Source organism: Podarcis tiliguerta, assembly GCF_965153285.1.
Source record: "Podarcis tiliguerta genome assembly, chromosome: 14".
Lineage (NCBI taxonomy): Eukaryota > Metazoa > Chordata > Lepidosauria > Squamata > Lacertidae > Podarcis > Podarcis tiliguerta.
Genome location: NC_139547.1, coordinates 53,578,426 through 53,593,042, shown reverse-complemented (window position 1 = coordinate 53,593,042; position 14,617 = coordinate 53,578,426). Strand labels below are relative to the sequence as shown.

General features: G+C 49.4%; 1 protein-coding gene across 1 annotated transcript; it reads right to left on the bottom strand.

The window, feature by feature from the left end:
• Window positions 1-320: 320 nt before the first annotated feature.
• On the bottom strand, window positions 321-14,193 carry LOC310664628 (uncharacterized protein). The gene is made up of 7 exons (XM_083413937.1): window positions 14,042-14,193; window positions 6,730-6,753; window positions 6,374-6,408; window positions 5,941-6,126; window positions 5,715-5,843; window positions 4,578-4,817; window positions 321-755 (listed from the first exon to the last, which is right to left on the bottom strand). Exons 1-7 carry the CDS (start codon window positions 14,071-14,073, stop codon window positions 574-576), a joined length of 828 nt encoding a protein of 275 aa, XP_083270063.1. The 5' UTR covers window positions 14,074-14,193; the 3' UTR covers window positions 321-573.
• Between the last annotated feature and the right edge of the window lie 424 nt (window positions 14,194-14,617).

Here is a 14,617-nt window from a genome sequence, read left to right as displayed (position 1 = left end):
GGCTCTGGCGGCTCATTGACCAGAAGGAATGTGTTCAGCGTTAACCCTGGAAGTGTGGACTCGATTCTGGCCAAACTCAGCCTCCTCCTGGTGCATATTGTGCTCCCAAGGGAGCCTGTTTTGGGCAGGAGCCAAAGAAAGTGCCTGGAGAAGCTGGGTCAGTGTGCGCGGCTTGCGCTGGAGGCTCTGCTGGGCGGGGGAACAATCACAGAATGGTGGCGTTGGAAGGAACCCAAAGGCCTTCTAGTCCGACCCCCTTGCAAGCCAGGAATCTCAACTCAAGCATCCACGGCCATATCTATGAATAAGTACACACATAATATTCCGATGTTTCCTTTATTGCGTGCTTATTTGAAAATTTAATTTAAAACATCCTTAAAATAGTGCCTAAGAAAACATTCAACAAAGGCCATCCCACATTAATCCTTGGTCTAAAATGTTGTCTGAAAAGATTAGTTACTTGTAACGGGTGCAAAGGAGACAATAACCAGCAGATCCGCCGCCCAACATCTTCAGAGGAGGGAGAGAATTTGGATGTTCTGAATTTGGATGTTCGGGGCGCCTGCGAGGGGCTCATTCTTCCTCCCCCTCCTCCCCCTCCTCCACTTGCTCTCCCACCTCCAGCTCCCTGGGGGGCACCTGGATGCCCAGGATGGCCTCCACCCGCCAGAGTCTGCTCCGCACTTTCTGCAGCTGCGCCCTCAGCTCTCGGAGGGACCTCAGGCACTCCTGGCACGTCCGAAGGTCCCTTTTCCCTGCAGGGGGAAATTTAAAAAAGCAAGGTCTTAGATATATAATAAAGATTCATAAATGTACCAAGCAAACACATACATAAATATATAAGCCACATGTCTGAAGCAGCACAGGAAAACAATCCTGAAACCATTTTGACTCCCAAACTGACCAAGTGTTTTCTCTGCAAGGAGGGAGGGGGTCAGGGAGCCTCCCCATTGTCTCAGGAATTGGGAAAACACCATCTCAAAGGAATGGCCAGGCTACCAGGAAAGGCAATCAGATAAGGCATTATCAGATAACCTGGCAGACAGGATAAACAGCAACATTCACATTTCTGTTGTAGACCACCTTTTCTGTGATGTAGGTATGATGTTTGTGGGGGGGGGGGTGCCTTGGGTTACACCCCTTCTGTGATGTATGTATGATGGATGGAGGGGTGGTCTTGAGCTCCAGGGCAGGGAATGTCTATATAAGGGTGGGCACACCTTGGCTCTGGGTCCTCCTCCGTCCTCCTGCATGTGAAGGGAGCCCCCAACAGATCAATAAAGATCAGGCTTACCAGCTGCTTTGCTTCTCAATATTCTCTGGTTGGCCTCTGTTCTTTTCTCCGACCAATGGAGAACCTACAAAGGACTCTATAGGGGCTCCTGTGTCCCCCATAAGGGAATAAGGGCACATTTTTGTTTATTACAAGGGGAAGAGAGAGGTGGTGGGCTGGTGGATGAGGGCCCCCCCCCCTTGTCCCGGGGGCTCCTGGCCCCTTCCCAGGTTGGGAGGCCAGTTGCTGTGCCTTTGCAATTGCTGTGGGTCGCTGTGGCTTCAATGGGTTTTAGGGAATCCGTGGGCATTGAACTTTGAATAACGGAATGTCTGGGACGAGATGGGTTTCTGGGGGCTGCACCTCTGGCTGAAGGGGGTCTGGATGCTCGAGGGAGGAAATCAGGCAGTTTGGGGACTAGCTCTGGAAAGGACACAGAGGCTGGACTTGCTCTCTGTGCAAATCCAAAACGGATCGCACCTGGAACCCTAAAGGGAGGAAGGGGAATCTGCTGGAGCATGGGTAGGCAAACTAAGGCCCGGGGGCCAGATGCGGCCCAAACGCCTTCTCAACCCGGCTCGCGGACAGTCCAGGAATCAGCATGTTTTTACATGAGTAGAATGTGTCCTTTTATTTAAAATGCATCTCTGGGTTATTTGTGGGGCATAGGAATGCGTTCTTCTTTTTTTCCAAAATATAGTCTGGCCCCCCGCAAGGTCTGAGGGACAGTGGAGCGGCTCCCTGCTGAAAAAGTTTGCTGACCCCTGCAGAGTGTTGATGCTGGGAGCCCCACCGGCTTCTCCTCAGCCTGAATATACATGCAAAATAAGCCTTAGACCACAGAACACACTGCCAGTTTCCAGCAGAACTTCATCCCAAGCAGGGCCAGATTGAGGGTTTGATGTGGCCCTCAGGTACTGAAGGTAACGGGGCCCTTTATATGTCCAGCTGTCCTTTGTCAACAACAAATTGCCGCTGTTTTTTGGTGTTGAATATATTCTATATGGTAATTTATGGACCTCATAGGTATCTAAAACCATTTGCACATAACAAAATATGTACATCCTAGGAGCCTACACAACACAAAACACTGTTGCTGTATGTAGGTGTCAGAGCTGGCTCCTGGTCCCAGCTCACAGAGGACCAACGCTAGCCGGTAGTAATGTATCAAAGTCTTTATTGAAGTATAGTTTCCATTTCCAAGCCTCAGCGCCCCAGCTCTACGTCTAGGGTCTAGACCGGGGAAGCTCCGTCTGAATCTCCGCCCCCTGTACACCAGTTTAAGACTCTAGCCTTACTCCACCTCTTCCGTCTCTCCTTTCTCCTCTGGGTCCTGCTACCCCCCGGGGTTCCTTCCTTCCTGGACTCTTCCGACGCAGACGTTGACCCCCCTGACTCCTCCCGCTCTTTTCGGCGGGCTTTGGGACCTGGCTCCCTATCCGGGCTGCCAACTGCGCCGCCCTCCTGTACATTTGAACTTGGCGTGCGCGCGCAGCCTTCAACCTTCCTCTTGACCGTTTCCTCGCTCCCCGACGGAGGCGTGGTCAATCCTCCCTCATGTTCTCCCGCTGGCAGCGCGCTGCCTGATCCCGATGCCTGGGACTCCTCCCCCCTACTGCGCTCTGGTGTGGACGCTGGTCTGGATCTCCAACTGCTACTCTCTGAGTCCCCTCTGGCCCCTTCTTCCCGAGGTGTCCCTCTGGGCACTCCCCTTGCCCTGACTATGGGGGCCCCTTTCTGTGAATCATCCGATTCACTGGAAAGACTCAGAGACCTCGGACCGCTCTCATTGCTGACATTTCCCTCAGACTCCTCCCCCTTGCTCTCCATTTCCTCTCTCCCCTGTGCCTCTGCTCCTGAACCCCTGACAGTAGGTTTTATTTTATTTCTTTTTTAGCTTATATTTTGGAATTGTACATTCATGTGTTTTTTCCCTTTAAATGTTTTTGGGGCCCCCAAGAGAGAGGGGCCCTAAGCTATAGCTTGTTTATCTTATACGTAAATCTGGCACTGATCTCAAAAATTGCCCTGCTCAGAGACTGGGGTATTTGCAATGACAGGATAGTTAGAAAAACGAGCTATGACAAAGCTATTAATGATAAATTAACATGTGCCATTAAGGTAAGGCGGGGAATATGCAGGAGAAATGGTTTTCAGGCAATATGGAGGGTGTTTGTAGAATTTGTACTGTTAGAACGGAAAGGGGTCAAACCATCGCAAGAGGTGTTGAAATTTTGGGAGGTTAGATATTTACAATGGAATGGTCTTGGCGGTGGGGTACACATTTTTATTCTTATTTATGTATGATCGTTACTTTGTCAAAGTAAAGAAAAAAGAAAAATGTGCTATAGGGACTATGAGTCTACTGAGACAGCTTGCCAAGGAAGGTGTCAATGATCTGAAAGACCATCTCCATTGCTAGGACCTCCTCGGGAGCAAAGTTCTGCAGGGGTGAGGCCGTCTTCCATGGTAGTTCCACTGGCCCTCAGAAGTATGGGGGACTGTGACCCGGAGGGCAAGAGAGAGTGGGGAGACAGGGCCTTCTCTGTGGCAGCCCCCACATTGTGGAGCTTCCTCGCTTTGGAGATGCACCTGGCGCCTTCGCTGTGGAAGGTTTAATCTCTTTCACCTTAATAATAATAATAATAATAATAATAATTTATTATTTGTACCCTGCCCATTGGCTGGGTTTCCCCAGCCACTCTGGGCGGCTTCCAACAAAGATGAAAAATACACTAAAATGTCATATATTAAAAACTTCCCTGAACAGGGCTGCCTTCAGATGTCTTCTGAATGTCAGGTAGTTGTTTATCGCTTTGACATCTGGTGGGAGGGCGTTCCACAGGGCGGGTGCCACTACCGAGAAGGCCCTCTGCCTGGTTCCCTGTAACTTGGCCTCTCGCAGTGAGGGAACCGCCAGAAGGCCCTTGGAGCTGGACTTCAGTGTCCGGGCAGAACGATGGGGGTGGAGACGCTCTTTCAGATATACTGGACCGAGGCCGTTTAGGGCTTTAAAGGTCAGCACCAACACTTTGAATTGTGCCTCAGAAACCTTAGCCTTTGCCATTTCTGTGGGACTCATTGGCTGAAATGTATACTGTTCTCCATTGTGAACATTTTTATCTGCATGGCAGGAGTTGGACTGGATGAGCCTCTGGGTTCCTTTCTGATTCTATGATTCTACGCCTGTTTTTTATAACTTTATATTATAGGACTGCCACCGACCCTGGGGCTTATTTATAAGGAATCTTGTAAATGGGACCAAAAGGAAGAGCCACGAGGGGAGCTTCTGTCTGGTACTTACGCTCCTGCAGCTGGTGGGCCTCAATTTCGAGCAAGGTCTCCAACGCTTCTTGCAGGACCCTGAGATCTGGCTGGAGGAGGGGCGGGGAGGGGGGAGGCGGGGAAAGCGGGTGGGGCGGGAGGGAGAAGCTGGAGGTGGTGGGCGTGATGGAGACCACCTCCCCAGAGCTGGAGGCGGAAGTCGACTCCAAAGTGGGCTTCGAAGAAGACAGTCTTGGGCCTGGGGAGCTTTGGCAGACACCTGCAAGAAACGGGAGGGTGGGGCGGTGGAAAGCGTAAATTTGGCAGGCATGGAAGGCCAGCAGCCCCCAGTATCCACCCGCTTGACCCCCCTCCCCTGTTTACCATTTTAAGCTGATTTCACACCACAAGAGGAACTTGGAGGCCAGCAAAACAGAAAGGAATGGGGGAATTTTGTCAGAACCTGACCAAGGATGTGTTAAGTATTGTTTAATTGTACGTTGAAATGGAAAATGGCTCTGTATATGTATTGCTAAAGGTTTAACATTGGAAAATTCCATGGAGGTCAACTAGAGCTCTCAGAATGCCTAACAGGTTAATGGTCAGCTGCTGATGTAGCTCTGCTGCTCTGACATGAGGTGTTTAACATAGATCACCTGAGAAAGGTATTCAGTTACAAATCTCCATTTCAGGTCTGTGAGTTAGTCTTTGTTCTTAGGCCACCGGAGAAAAAGTGTGTGCTTCATCTCTCTCCAGGAACACAGCTAAGGTAGTCCGTGTGTTGGAAACACAGAGCGTTGTTTTCAGTTCCAGGTGAAGTAATTTCCTATTTCTAAGATGTTGTTCCTATGCTTGGACAAGCACATGATATTATGCAACTATCTGATGTAACATTATTTGCTTTTTTGTCTGTTTTGAACAAGTTCTATTAGTAAAGCTTTGGAACCATATTTTTGGACCGGACAGTTTTTATTTCAATAAGAGCCTGTTTTTGTTCATCCTATTTATTTGAGTGTCGAAATGTGTGCACCACTTGGATTGTAATAAACCTTCTAAGTAATTTGCAAAAAAAGAAAACCCAAAAAAATGAAGCTGCAATGTTAACATTATAAATCAAGAGGGTTAAAATCCATTTGGCAGATAATTGAAACCCGCAGCAACTTCCGAAGAGGCGCACCAGGGCTGCTGGCTTGACGCTGCAGGCGGACCTCCGTGCGAATGAGCCTCCGCCGGGTGCGGCAGATCTGGAGGCTGGCGGCCCGCAGGGAGCGCGGGAACTGGTGGCAAGCGCTGCGGATCTTCACTTCTGAAATTGGGAAGCGGGAAGGAGAGGAAAGGCATCAGACCCCTGGCAAGAGCGTTCCCCGGCTGAGGGCCAGGAGGTGCCCCTCTCCAAGACTTACCTGCCTGAAGGTACTGGGCCTGCATCTCCTTGAGGACCTGCAGGTGCTTCTGCAGAAGCAAGAGGGAGCCCCTGGTGGGGTCCAGGAGGGTCTCCGCAGGGGGGCTGGCCAGGAGCGGCTTGACCTCCTGCTGTTGGGGCTCTGGATCAGGGGCAGGAGGAGTCGCAGGAGCAGCAGGGAGGGTTTCTGCAGGAGGAAAGAAAGGCGACTAGCAAGAAAGAGCAGGTGACAGCTGGTCCAGTTGGCTCAGGCCCTGACCTGCCTCCTCTGCAGCAGGGGGGGGTCAGGCTGGTGAGGGACAGGGGGCAGGTTTCCCTGGCAGCCCCCGTGGGGCAAACGTCCCCAAGCAGAGCCCAGCATGTTGGTGGGGTGGAGTATGAATTTGGGTAGTGATCTGGGTTGCTGGACTAGACACCCCCAGATCCCCACTCACCCCCTTCCTGTGGCTCCTCTTTCGTCTTCGGCAGCCTGGAGAGACAGAGAAGCAAGGAATGCTCTTTGCAGCAGGAGGGCACTGGTAATGCCCCCCAGGATGCCAAGGGGAACAAGTCATCCCCTTCCCAATTCCTTCTGGCTGTGGACACGCACAGCACCCTCCCCAAATGATCCCGGCGGCCCTGGCTGCCTGTGGGTGCCTGCCTGTCTGCCCTTGACCTTCCAGGGCAAGATGAGCAGCTTCTCCCAGCTGAAGAAACATCCGCCACTTCCGTCCGGGGTCAAACCCTCCTAAATTGGAAGCCGATACTTTCTTATCAAAGGGACATTCAAGGGCACGAAAGAGCCACTCACTTTGTGTTGTTTTCAGATCTGCTCCTGTGGAAGGAGAAAGAGGAGGAAAACATGGAGGCGAATTTCTTGGAAGTAACCGTAGGAAATTTAATGCAGACAGGGTAGCCAAAATAGCCAAACTAACAGCAAAAAATTGACATCAGGGTGACGAAACGTATCAAAAGGAATGGGGAAAATTTATGTTATATATAGAGAAGACGATGTGAAATAGGGAAACCAGTAGAACTGAAATAAACCTCATAACGGGAAAACACAAGAAATTGATTGGATAATAATATCAAAATGAATTAGAAATGTATATTAGGACTATTATTGAACAATATCTGTAAATGAATATAGACAGACAATAAGAATTGTATATATAGAAAGATTTGTTTACAGACATTTTATGGAAAAAAATGAAGAACAATTATATATAAAATGGAAAAAGACAATGCAAAAAGTTAAAGACAACATAAAAAAGCTGGAAGGAGGAAGGAGGGAAGTCTGCTCGGGAGAGCAAGAACAGATTGTGAAATATAATGTATGTGTATGTAGAGTATGTAACTAAAAATTCAATAAAGATCATCTAAAAAAAACAACGGAAATTTAATGCAGACAAATGCAACTGCATTGGAGTCAGGGCCGGATTTAGGTTGGATGAGGCCCTCAGGTACCAAAGGTAAAGGGGCACTTTATATGTCCAGCTGTCCTTTGTCAGCAACAAATTGTCACTATTTTTTTGTGTTGAATATATGCTTAATAATAATAATAATTTATTATTTATACCCTGCCAATGTGGCTGGGTTTTCCCAGCCACTCTGGGTGGCTTCCAACAAAAGATTAAAAATACATCAAAACATCAATCATTAAAAACTTCCCTAAACAGGGCTGCCTTCAGATGTCTTCTAAAAATCTGGTAGTTGTTCTTCTCTTTGACATCTGGTGGGAGGCTATTCCACAGGGCGGGCGCCACTACCGAGAAGGCCCTCTGCCTGGTAATTGATGAACCTTATAGATACCTAAAGCCATTTGCACATTTTGCCCTGCAACCAGTCCATGCAGAATGTAGGCACCCTATATATAGAAACAGCAGGCTAGTAGGTGGGGCCCATGACTTACATCATGGGTAGGCAAACTAAGGCCCGGGGCCAAATCAGGCCCAATCACCTTCTAAATCTGGTCCACAGACAGTCTGGGAATCAGCGTGTTTTTACGTGAGTAGAATGTGTCCTTTTATTTAAAATGCACCTCTGGGTTATTTGTGGGGCATAGGAATTCGTTCATTAATTTTTTCAAAATATAGTCCCGTCCCCCCCCAAGGTCTGAGGGACAGTGGACCGGCCCACGGCTGAAAAAGTTTGCTGTCCCTGACTTACATCAAAGGAGCCTACACAACACAAAACACTGTTGCTGTAAGTAGGTTTTATTTTGCTTTTTATCTTGCATTTTGGAAATGCACATCCAGTTGTTGTTTTTCCTTTAATTTTGGGGGGCGCCCCAAGAGAGCGGGGCCCGAAGCTATAGCTAGTTTAGCTTATAGGTGAATCCAGCACGGGAGAACAACCGGAGTCTTTAAATCCTCGAGAAAGCGGCCGGGCTCCGTGTGGTCGTGATCCCGCATCTCTCCAGCAGGAGGAGGAAAAGGATCTGTTTGCCTTTTGCAAGCAGTGTCATTTCTCTCTCGCTGAGCTCTGGAACCGAAGGGCTGTCTGGCGGCTGCAGACGCGCGCAAAGGACCTTCCTGCTAACAGGGATTTTTTGCTCTCGGTCGATCTCCTGTGCCTCTGCCTAGATCCATACAGCACCGAAGGGCGCAAGTTCCCTGTAAGTAAACCTTTCTATTCTTACTTGAAAAGCTGGTCTGATTGTTGGGGAGCAAATCCCAAGCGCCCGGAGAAGATTCCCAAAAGAATCGCCTGGTCGCTGCTGGATCGCTGGGCAAAGGAGGAAACTCCGCGGCGAGAGGCTTTCAGGCGAGAGGCAAGTCTCGTGGATTTGAACGCGGGTCCCGGGGTTGTTGCAAATGCACGTGGGGAGCAGCCGAGGTAGATTTAGGGGAGTGTGAGGGGCGCGGAGCCGGGGAGGGGGCGCTGCTGGGCGCGCCCCAACTATGCCTTGGAGAAGAAGCAGCGCGAGAGGCGAAGGTGCTGAAACTGGAGAGCCTGAGATCCGCCGCTGGTAGCAGGGATCACTAGGAAAGCTCTGTAACATCGGTCCATTTGCCACGTTGGGGAAGGTCTGCCACGCCGTGGGGAGAGCGCCTGCTTTGCGTGCAGAAGGTCCCAGGATCAGGCCCCCCGGGAAAGATGCCTCCTGGCCCGAAACCCTGGACAGCGCCTGCCAGTCTGGCTTGAAAGGGCTGAGCCAGGGTCAAGTTTATCCTAGATCTTTCCACATTTTTATTAAGTGCAGTGGACACTCGGGTTGCGAACGTGATCCGTGCAGGAGGCGCAGGTTGCGATTCGGCACTTCTGTGCATGCGCAAAGCGTGATTTAGTGTTTCTGCACATGCGCGAGCGCCGAAACCCAAAGGTAACCCATTCGGGTACTTCTGGGTTTTGGCACATCCGTAACCCCAAAACACACAACCTGAAGCGTCTGTAACCCGAGGTATGACTGTACATTGTAATATTTATTTATATCTTAGAATACGTAGTTGAGGATCAATTTATTCTTGTTCTTTGTAAATTTTGAAAATGAAATAAAGTGAAAGAAAGGAAGGAAGGAAGAGCGGGCTGAGCTAGAGGAGCCTGATTGCACCAGGAGGCACCGTCCTGTTTTCATCAGCCTCCTGGTACTCAGAACCACGGAGGGGGTGGGAAAGGAGGGAGGCCCCAACCAAAGAAGAATGGTAACTGAAATTGACAGAATATGTGCAGTTTGCAGACGTAACATATAGAATAAGAAAACAAGAAGAAGATACGTTTAGAGAAGGCTGGAAAACATTTCGGGAATATATGGGGAATAATTGTGTACAGCTGGAAACACTGGCAGAATTAAGGTAAATTCAACGGCGTAAATAAGCTTTGATGGATGCAATAATGGAATACAGAATGGTATAGTTTTTGTAAAATAAGCTGGGACTTATGAAAATGAACCATGGAAAGAGAAGCAGGGAGGGGAGGGCCTTCTCGGTGGTGGCGCCCGGCCTGTGGAACGCCCTCCCATCAGATGTCAAGGAAATAAACAACTATCTGACATTTAGAAGACATCTGAAGGCAGCCCTCTTTAGGGAAATTTTTAATGACTGATGTTTTGATGAACGCGTAGAAATAAAAATATATTGTTGTTGTTATTGGTATCTTAAGGATGTATAAATGAGTATTTCAAATTGTAAAACAGAAAATTTAATTTCAGAAGTTATATATAGAACCATGGAGGGGGAGGGGGGAGCAGAAAATAATTCCAATGCATTTCATGTCTGGCAACCAATGCGCCCCTTTGGTTTCGGATACTACATGGGTAGACGGGGTGAAAAAGCCCGGGGCACTGATTTTCTGGGGGCTCATTTACCCAAAGTATTTAGCATGAACTCTGGAAGTGTCTACTCGACTCTGACAATATACACCAGGATGCTTAGCTTGGCCAGAATCAAGTAGACACTTCCAGGGTTCGTGCCAAATCCATTCCTTCTGGCCAGGGGCGTGGTGCTGTTTGCCAGCGCCTGGGAAGGCTGCATGCCCACACGTACCAGGCAGGGGCAGAGCGTACTTGCCCAGCCCTCGCCACCCACTTCTACAGGTGGGTGTTCACGCACCAGTGGCAGCAAGGACTGGGGAGGGCGGAGGGTGATCTTCACCCCCCCAGCCCCCGCCCAGTGCCTGAGCACCCGCTTGGCGGCAGTGAGGGCTGGCTGAGCGCAGAGGGTGAAGATAATGTCCGCACTCACCCAGCCCTCACCACTGGAGCCTGGCAGGGTGGGCACAATGGGGATCTCTGAACCCTGCCAATTATCGTATCGTATATTCAACACAAAAAACAGCGACTGTTTGTTGTTGACAAAGGACAGCTGGACATATAAAGGGCCCCATTACCTTCAGTAGCTGAGGGCCTCATCAAACCTAAATCCGGCCCTGTGCCTACCCATGTGCTATCTGAAACCAAAGGGGAGCATTGGTTCACAAATGTGAATTCCCCCTCCCCCCCAATGAGGCCAGGAATCTTTCTTTTTAGGGAAGGACCACGGCTCGGTTCAGAATGCCCCAGGCTGCACCAAGGCATTGTCAGGTCGACTTGAGAAGGTCCTTCGCCTGACACTCCTGCCGCTCAGAATAATTGACAATGCTGAGCTTGACAGATCTGAAAGGCTTGACTCCCCATCAGGCAACTTCCAGGGATCCAGTCTGGAGGAGGTGAGCCAGAGAGCAGGCGGAGGTCACGAGCCAAAACCCAAACTGCCTGAGCCCCTGAGCCCAGGGGGCAGGGGCCGAGGAAAGGGGGGGCGGGCATGGGAGGGCTGCCCCAGGTGCCATCATGGAGGGGGGTGGCAAATTATCAAGCAACAATTACTGCCCTACAAGGGCAGTTCATAAAAAAACTTTTTTTAAAAAAAATGCCTGCTCCAAAGGTCTTATCTTACTACATTAGGGATTATATAGCTACATATGAAATTTCACGCATATCGGTTAATATATTGATCCTCCTCCACGAAAATAGCTGTTTACTTGGCCATTTTCCTATGTCGTAAAGGCTGAAATTTCAACAAAGCACGTGCCTTTGCTAGACTCTTTTCAGGCACCTGCTAGAAGCATTCTTCTTTAGACAAGCATACCTAGATGCTTAGGAAATTCAAGTGATTTTAATCTTAATATTTTAGCTTTTGTATGTTTTAAAGTAGGATTGTTAATTTTTCTTGATTTTACTGCTGTGGTGTTTTGTTTTGTTGTTGTTGTTGTTTTGGTAAACCACTATGCAGGTTTTTAAAATAAATTTTATTAAATAAATAAGCAATAAATATAAGTAAAATAACATAAGCCAAAACACAATCAATCCTGTAGATTTAAGAATCTGTCCATAGTCGCCTGCTTGTTATCAGAGGCTCAGAATCCATGTTCCTTTGTAAGAAAACCATTACGTAAAACCATTTTTGCAGGCAAAAAAAATTATCAATGTGTGGCATGACAATAAAATTTCCGCACCGGGTACCACCTGACCTTCCTACGCCTCTGCCAGGGGGTGGCAGGTTCAAGCCATCGATGTGGCCGGGGCCAGAATCCTCCATCAGAGTGAGGCCAAGACAATCTCAAGAGATGGGGAGCTTCCCAGCCTCTGTCTCCCAGGCAGGGCTCAGTGAGTCTCTCCCGGCAGCCTTTCCCTCCTCAAAGCAGAGCCGGGACCTCCGATTCATTTGGTGTGGATCCTTTTCCCGCTTGCCTTCTGAAGTCTACCCCAGGGCAACAGGCAGGCAGGCCAGTGTCCTGCAGAAGCCCAGAGGGGGGCCTTGAAGGGGGCTGACAGCAACTGGTCCCTTCCCTTTCTCGCCCCGACCTGGCCACAGTGATCCACGCGATGGTCACCTCCAGGCTTGACTGCTGTAATTCGCTCTACATGGGGCTGCCCTTGAGACTGACCCAGAAACTCCAGTGGGTGCAGAATGCCGCGGTGAGACTTCTTACAGGGTCCTCGCCATGGGATCACGTTCCAACGGGGCTGCACTGGCTCCCGGTGGAGTACAGGGTCAGGTTTAAGGGGCTGGTTTTAACTTTTAAAGCCCTATGCGGCCTAGGACCCTCGTACCTACAAGACCGCCTCTCCTGGTATGTCCCACGGAGGACCTTAAGGTCCATAAATGACAATATTTTGGAGGTCCCAAGCTGCAAGGAGGTTAGATTGGTCTCAACTAGGGCCAAGGCCTTTTCAGTACTGGCCCCGACTTGGGGGAACGCTCTGTCACAAGAGACCAGGGCCCTGCGGGACTTGACATCTTTCCGCAGGGCCTGCACAACAGAGCTGTTTCCACCTGGCCTTTGATTTGGACGCAGTCCGACCCTTATGTTTCCCTCCTCTTATGGTTTCGATCTATGGGCTACTATTAAAATGAGGCTGCATTTTAAATTGTATTCTAACCCGTATTTTAAATTGGTTCCCCCCCCCCATTGTTTTTATTGTAATTTGATTGGTGTTAGCCACCCTGAGCCCAGCCCTGGCCAGGGAGGGTGGGGTATAAATATTATTATTAATTATTATTTTTTTATTATTATTATTATTATTATTATCATCATCATCATTATTATATTATTATTATTATGTGGTGCTTCTGCTGCAAAGGACTAGCCCCTTGAATGCAATTTAAGACACTGTAAATGCACCCAAGGAAGGAGCCCCCAAGAGGGCATGTGTGGGCCCTGGAGAGGTGGGGTTGTATTTTAGGGTGGAGTGTAGGATGGGCTCCCAGGATTCCTCATCCTATTTGTGGATGGAGAAATTGGGGGCAGCGGGGAGCACTTTTTTGAATATTTGCTGGGTTGGGTGGGGTTCTCCTGCAAACTGAACGGAGACGAGAAAGAAAACTCTCCGAATATTCACCAGGGAAACTTTTGTCTCACATAACAGCCAGCACAGGAGTTAGAAGAGTCAAATAACAATTCAAAGTATTGGTGCTGACCTTGAAAGCCCTCAACGGCCTCAGCCCAGTATACCTGAAGGGGCGTCTCCACCCCCATCGTTCAGCCCAGACGCTGAGGTCCAGCACCGAGAGCCTTCTGGCGGTTCCCTCCCTGCAAGAAGTGAGGCAAGCAGGGAGCCTTTTCGGTGGTGGCGCCCGCCCTGTGGAACCAGATGTCAAAGAGAACAACAACTACAGTGGTACCTCGCAAGACGAATCCCTCGGAAGACAAAAAACTCGCAAGACGAAAGAGTTTTTCGTTTTCTGAGTTGCTTCGCAAGACAGATTTCCCTATGGGCTTGCTTCGCAAGACGAAATGTCTTGCACCTTTTTTTTTTAACCGCCAATTCATTCCTATGGGAAACCGTCAATACACAGTGGTGCTTCGCAAGACGAAAAAATTCACAAGACGAAAAAACTCACAGAACGAATTAATTTTGTCTTGCGAGGTACCACTGTACCAGACTATTAGAAAACATCTGAAGGCAGCCCTGTTTAGGGAAGTTTTTTAATGTTTGTTGCTGTATTCTGCTTTTAATTCTGTTGGGAGCCGCCCAGAGTGGCTGGGGAAACCCTGCCAGATGGACTGGGTATAAATAATAAATATTTATTATTATTATTATTATTATTATTATTATTATTATTATTATTATTACCAAAGATTGTCTTTGGGCTTTGGGGGACAGAAAAGGCTTCAGATGTCCCCCCTCTCCCCCCTGACTTTACCTTCTGTGGCAGCAGGTGAAGCAGCCGGCCATGGTGCCACCACAGGGGAGGCAGAAACCCGCTCCCTCGGCTTTCAACGGATCCAAAGAAGGCAGTTCTCCAAAGGAGACAGGTGTCTGCGATGTCAGCTGATCTAAGGGTCCTTTCTCGCAACCCTCCTGGTCTCCTGGGAAACAGGGTTCCGCAGCCTATTGTAAGGTCAGAGCCTGGCCAGGGATTGGCCCCGAGGGACGCTGGGCTCCCGGCCTGGGTCGCCACTTGGTACCTTCAGGCAGGTGGATCTGGGCTCCCCTTTTAGCCACCCCCAAATGCCCCCTAAGGAAATAAAGCAGACCACAACTGTTATCCACTTCCCAGCACCTCCTTCAAACTCACCTGCTCACCCAGGTGTTGCCCGACTCATTTGTGTGTCACAAACATGCCTCCCTCCATTGAGGGCATCCCACAAAAGGAGCCACTGCAGAAAATGCTTCCAGTGGCCGAGGGGGGGGGCGACTTGTCTTACGGAGCCACCTTCTCTCTCCACCTGCAGTCACCAGAGGCTTGGGAGGGAAGCTGCGCACCTGCCAGCCATAT